Source organism: Carlito syrichta, unplaced genomic scaffold (assembly GCF_000164805.1).
Source record: "Carlito syrichta isolate Samal-C Ts95f unplaced genomic scaffold, Tarsius_syrichta-2.0.1 Scaffold88020, whole genome shotgun sequence".
NCBI classification, from domain to species: domain Eukaryota; kingdom Metazoa; phylum Chordata; class Mammalia; order Primates; family Tarsiidae; genus Carlito; species Carlito syrichta.
Genome location: NW_007032116.1, coordinates 101,600 through 107,871, shown reverse-complemented (window position 1 = coordinate 107,871; position 6,272 = coordinate 101,600). Strand labels below are relative to the sequence as shown.

At 54.8% G+C, this 6,272-nt stretch overlaps 1 protein-coding gene across 1 annotated transcript in view; it reads left to right on the top strand.

Annotated features, from left to right (window-relative positions):
- Positions 1–452: 452 nt before the first annotated feature.
- Positions 453–6,272, top strand: part of RTN4RL2 (reticulon 4 receptor like 2) — a gene marked incomplete at its 3' end in the record, with an annotated part of 13,483 nt that continues 7,663 nt past the window's right edge. The window contains exons 1-3 of the mRNA XM_021712169.1: positions 453–560; positions 2,267–2,350; positions 3,333–3,866. Coding sequence (XP_021567844.1) covers positions 453–560; positions 2,267–2,350; positions 3,333–3,866 — 726 coding nt within the window. The remainder of the gene's footprint in view (positions 561–2,266; positions 2,351–3,332; positions 3,867–6,272) is intronic.

Below are 6,272 nucleotides of genomic sequence, written 5' to 3'. Positions count from 1 at the left end.
AGATGCTTCAACCAGATAAACCTAGAAAGCCTTTCCAGCTCTGAAATCTCCAGTTTTAAGCAGCCCCGACCCTCAGCTCTCACAAAGCCCACCGACGGTCTCCCCCACTGTGCTCCCACATCCCCACCCCTGCCTAGTTGGGATGCGAGGGGTGAGAGACAGGCTTGTCCACCCCACGTGGCTCTGAAAAACTCGGGAGGAGAAAGTAATCGTGAAACGCCGCACGGGGGAGGGGTGAGAAGGGCCGAGAAACGCGGAGGTGGTGTGAACGAATGGAACAGTAGCCCGCTGTGTCACTGAGTATTACATCACACCCAGCCTACACACGCACGGGGCCCGGCACTCACACACACGCGGAGGACAGCCAGTGCACGCTCGCGCGCACCGACGCAGCACCAGGAGGGGCTGGGGACAGGCACTGAGGTCCCGGTGCGCCACCACACTCATGGGGCATGGCGCCCCCCACCCTGTACCCGTGTGTCCCCCTCTCCGCAGAAGAGGCATCCGTGATGCTGCTGATGCCACACTCGGGCCTGCGGGCCTGGCTCAGCTGCATTTCAGTCAGTGGCACCTGGCTCACATCACAGACACACACACACACACACACACACACACGTGCATGCACAGATGCCTTGGGAGTGTGAGACGTTACACGCAAAACCCCCACCGAAGCATGTGCGAGCCTCAGCCTTGGGGATCCCACACTCAAAGCCACCAGTCCTCAGGCTCCCTACGGGTTTTGGAGCCACCAGGAGCCCTGGGATCTCAGGGTCCAAGAATCCGGTCTTCCTCCCCTCTGCCTTTGGAGGTCAAGTTCATTCTTTTTTGTTGTTGTTTGAGTTGGAGTCTCACTCTGTCGCCCAGGCTGGAGTGCAGTGGCACGATCACAGCCACCACAGCCTCGACCTGCTGGACTCCGGCGATCCTTCTGCCTCAGCCTTCCAAGTAGCTGGAACTACAGGCGTGTGCTCCCACGCCCGGATAGTTTTTTGATTGATTGCAGAGATGAAGTCTCACCAAGTTGCCCGGGCTGGTCTCGAACCCGTGGGCTCAGGCAATCCCCTCATCTTGGCCTCCCAAAGTGCTGGGATTACAGGTTTGAGCCACCACACCCAGGCTAGTCCACTCTTGAAGTAGAAGGTGCCTCTGGGATGACTGCCTGGCGTTGGGGGTGCGGGCTCCCCTTCTCCCCAAAGTTGTCAGAAAAACATCCCAGGAGTCATACCGGGAAATCATGATAAAGTATACAGGTCAAGCTAGCTCCACTAAGTGAGGGCAGGAAGGCAGGGGCAGGGAACATGAGGGTTCGGGCCCCTTACTCAGGCATAGCAGTACAGATCCCCTTGGGCCTCCCTGGGTCTGCTTCTCCATCTATATTGTAGGAAGAATGGACCATATCCAAACTTTCAAAAGTTACTTTGAAAAAAAATTGGCTGGGCATGGTGACTCATGCCTGTAATCCTACGGGAGGCTGAGGTGGGAGGATCACTTGAACTCCAAAGTTTGAGACCAGCTTGGGCAACATAGTGAGTCCTCGTGTCTACAAAAAAAAAATAACCAAAATTAGCCAGGCAGCCAGGAGTGGTGGTGTGCGCCTGTAGTCCCAGCTACTTGGGAGGCTGAAGTGGAAGGATGGCCTGAGCCCAGGAGGTCCAGGCTGCAATGAGCCGTGATCAGGCCACTGCACTCCCGCCTAGGCGACAGAGCGAGACCCCGACTCAAAAAACAAAACACTTTTTTATTTTTTATTTTTTTTGAGTTGGAGTCTCACTCTGTCACTCAGACTGGAGTGCAAGGTCAAGGCTGCTCCCGGCCACTGCAGCCTTGACCTGCTGGGCTCAGGCAATCCGTAGTTTTGAGCCGGGCTCAGTGGCTCAGCCTGGAATCCCAGCGCTTTGGGAGGCCGAGGCGAATGGATTGCCTGAGCCCATGGGTTCGAGACCCGCCTGGGCAACTTGGTGAGGCCTCATCTCTACAATGAATCAAAAAGTAGCCGGGCATGGTAGCACGCACCTGTAGTTCCAGCTATTTGGAAGGCTGAGGTGGAAGGATCACCTGAGCCTAGCAGGTCAAGGTTGCGGTGGCGGGAGCGGCCACTGCACTCCAGTCTGGGTGACAGAGTGAGACTCCAACTCAAAAAAAAAAGTAGTTTTGGATGAGGAGAGCTGGGTGTACAATGCATATTCCCAGGCAGTCCCCAGGAATTCTGGAGCCAAGAAACCCGCGTTCTTTCCACAACCTCAGGTGATTCTGTTGCCTGTGGCAGGTGGCCCCACTTGGAGACCCGCTGAGCACCGGTCCCCAAGGCCCCTCCCAGCATGGAGACACTCCAGGGGTAAACAGCAGGAAGGTGAGGACAGAGGGTGTTAGTCACCAGTGGGTTCAGCAAGGACGGAGCCCAGGGCTGCCTGAGGGTCATTTCACACAGGCCTTGGATTCCCAAGTTAGTCCAGTCATTCTCAAACGGAGTGACTTGTTCCCCAGGGGACATGTGGCAATGTCTGGAGACATTTTGGTTGTCACACTGGAGGCAGGGTGCTGCTGGCATCTATTGGGTAGAAGACAGAGGTCTGCTAAGTGCCTTCTATAGATGGGCTGCCCCCACAGTGAGGGACTCTCGGGACCAACTGTCAATCCTGAGTCAGGGAAACCCTGATGTTAGGCTTTTGGCATTAATCTCTAGACGTCAAACACACAACAGTAAAAACAGGATTGAAAAGGCAACGCTGCTGATTGCAGTGGCTCACGCCTATAATCCCAGCACTTTGGGAGGCCGAGGTGAGAGGATTGTCTGAGCCCACAGGTTCGAGACCAGCCTGGGCAACTTGGCAAGACCTCATCCCTACAATTAAAAAAAAAAAAAAGTTAGGCATGGTGGCACATGCCTGTAGTTCCAGCTACTTGGAAGGGAGGTGGAAGGATCACCGGAGTCCAGCAGGTCAAGGCTACGGTGGCTGTGAGCGTGCTACTGCACTCCAGCCTGGGTGACAGTGAGACTGACAAAAAAAAAATAGATGACCCTTCACCAAACAACTTCAAATGTATTACAGCGCTTTCTTCAGTGTCCTCAGCATAATTTTGTAATATACCAGGAGCCTCAGAACGTGGATGTGGCCAGGCCACTGGAGACCCTGGGGTCGCACCCCAAAACCCCATGGAGGCCAGGCGCAGTGGCTCACGCCTGTCATCCCAGCACTTTGGGAGGCTGAGGCGGGAGGATCGCTTGAGCCCAGGAGTCTGAGACCAGCCTGGACAACATAGCCAGACCTCGTCTCTACAAAACGTCAGAAACCCCATGGGAGCGGCAGGGCTCCAGGCTCCTTGGGGGCCAGCCCTCCTGCCCTCACAGCACCCCCAGCAATGTCCGGCTTTTCCCACCCACAGCTCCCGCCTCGGCCTGCCTCCTGCTGCTGCTCCTGGCCCTGCCCCCGGCGGCCCCCAGCTGCCCCATGCTCTGCACCTGCTATTCGTCCCCGCCCACCGTGAGCTGCCAGGCCAACAACTTCTCCTCCGTGCCGCTGTCCCTGCCACCCAGCACGCAGCGCCTCTTCCTGCAGAACAACCTCATCCGCACGCTGCGGCCGGGCACCTTCGGGCCCAACCTGCTCCCCCTGTGGCTTTTCTCCAACAACCTCTCCTCCATCCACCCGGGCACCTTCCGCCACCTGCAGGCCCTGGAGGAGCTGGACCTCGGGGACAACCGGCACCTGCGCTCCCTGGAGCCCGACACCTTCCGGGGCCTGGAGCGGCTGCAGTCGCTGCATCTGTATCGCTGCCAGCTCAGCAGCCTGCCCAGCAACATCTTCCGCGGCCTGGTGAGCCTGCAGTACCTCTACCTCCAGGAGAACAGCCTCCTCCACCTACAGGTGAGCCTCCCCTCCCGACCTCTCCCCTCTCCACGGGCCTCCTTGTCCCCCGCCCCCTCCGTGCCTGGCCCTCCTCTCTCCCTGGCCGCCCTTTTGGCCTCAGCATCACCGGCTCTCTGAGTCTCGGTCTCTTTTCCAAGTTTCCATGTCTCTCACTTTTTCCAAGGGCTTTTCTTTGCCTGGTCTCTTTTGCCTGTCTGTCTATGCCTGTCTGTCTCTCTCTCTCTCTCTGTGTCTCTCTGTGTGTGTTACTGTCTCTTTCGCTGTTGCTGTCCCTGTTTCTCTCTCTCCTCACTGTATCTCTGTCACCATCTCTCTTTCACCACCTCTGCCCATGTCTCTCTTCCCTCTCTTTCTGTCTCTGTGCCTGTCTCGCCAACCCCCAGCCTCCACCTCTCTGCCTCTGCCTGCCTGTCTGTCTATCCCTCTCCATCCCTCTCTGCCTCTCTCTCTAACGTGCGTCCCCCATCTGTCTTCTGCCTCTTCTGTCTGTCTCCCTTCACACACCCACTCTGCACACACCCCCATGTCTGTCTGGGTGTGTGTGTGTCTCTTTCTATGATCTCTCTTTTCCCCTGTATTTGCCTTTGGGGGATGCTGCCTCCCCCCAGGCGTCCCTGCCCAAAGGTCTTGGGGCCCGCTGTTCTCACCCACCCCCAAGCCTACCACATCACAGGGAAGTGGACAAGAAGGCAGAGCCTCTCCAAGCCACTGGGCCATGGGACAGGGAAGACACACCCTCTCTAGAGTCCCCTTCCCCAAACCCGTCATCTCAGTGCAAGGGAAGAAGGAAAAAAAAAAGCATGAATCTCTGTTCTGCCGCTAGAAAATGAATGCACTGAAAATGGAAAGAATAACAGCAAGTGTTATTTATTGTTATTATTATTGATCTAATTCTTGTTTATTGTTGTTGTTATGCTGACAGCTTGACAGTCAGAGCCTCCCATCACATCTCCCCAGGAAGCAATCACACACCCTCCAAACCACTCAAGTCTTCCCTTGGCTACACAGCCTCAGGCTGGACGGGAGGCAAGGACACCCAGATCCTCTCCTCTCCCCATTGGGACCTGGAAGACGCTGCCTCCTGCCCACCCAGGGCTGAGCTCTGCTTAGACGTTCTGTCTCTGAAATAGAGTCAGATGAGCTATCTGTGTAGCCTCAGGACAAACTCCAAACTCAAACTCCTACCAGTCTGCTGGTCAGTGTTCCTCACTGGTGAGGCCGGTGACAATAACAATAGCAATAACTATGTAACAAACATCTATTGAGCACTCACGGTATACTAGGCATGGAGAATACTGCCCTGTACAAAGCAGACCAAACTCTCTGCCTTCACAGAGACAGCATTCTAATGGGAAGGGAAAAGTAAAGGGCATAGTATGTTGGAAAAATGTCTTATGTTATTATTATTATTGCATAATAGTAACAATCATAACAGCAGCCACTGCCACTCAGAGGGCGCAAAGGGCCAGGCACTGGGCTAAGCACTTTACAGGTATCGACTCTGCCATTTACAAGTGTGTGGCGCCTTTTAACCTGCTTGGGCCTCAGTTTTCCCGTCTGTACAATGGGAGTAGCAAGAGCTACCCATCACCTAGGGATTTTAAAGGCATTAAATGCATGAATAATTTGTAAAGCACTTAGAATAGTGCTTGGCATACAGTAAGCGCTATATAAATGCTTGTTAAAATGCCATTTCAAAAAAAGAAACGCGCCGTATTTAACATTGGTCTCGGTGAAGTGGCCCGACTCGGACCCGATTCTGGAGAGCTGGGTCAACTCCAAGGATTACAGGAGGTCATGGGTGGGTCCTAGAACCCACCCATGGGTTCTTTCTTCCTTTATAAATAGGGCCAGCATCTCACGGTTTGTGAAGTGCACTCAGCCTGCTCATCTCACTTCTGCGGCCCTGCTGGGAGATGGCTTTCAGTCCCTTGGAATGTGGGGATGCCGAGGCTGGGGGCCCTGAAGGCTTTATTGAGATAGGATGGCCTCTCATCATCAATCTCTTAAACCATTATTCATGGGCCTGGGGGCTTATGTCTCCTCACCATCACGTTGAGCTTCAAAACAGCCTAGCAGGAGGGACAGTCAGGCCATGAGGGACATGGAAGAGACCTTCCTGGGGCCACCCAGCCAGGGAGGGCTGATGCTTGACCTGCTTGTTCTCACTACATTTCAGCGTTCAGGGGGCTCATTTTTGTTTTTTGGTTGGGTTTTGTTTGTTTTTTTTGAGTCAGGGTCTCACTGTATGACCCAGGCTGGAATGCAGTGGCACAATCACAGCTCACCACAGCCTCAATCTCCTAAACTCAGGCGATCTTCCCACCTCAGCCTCCTGAGTAGCTGGGACCTACAGGCGTGTGCCACCACGCCCAGCTAATTTTGTGATTTTTTTTTTTTTTT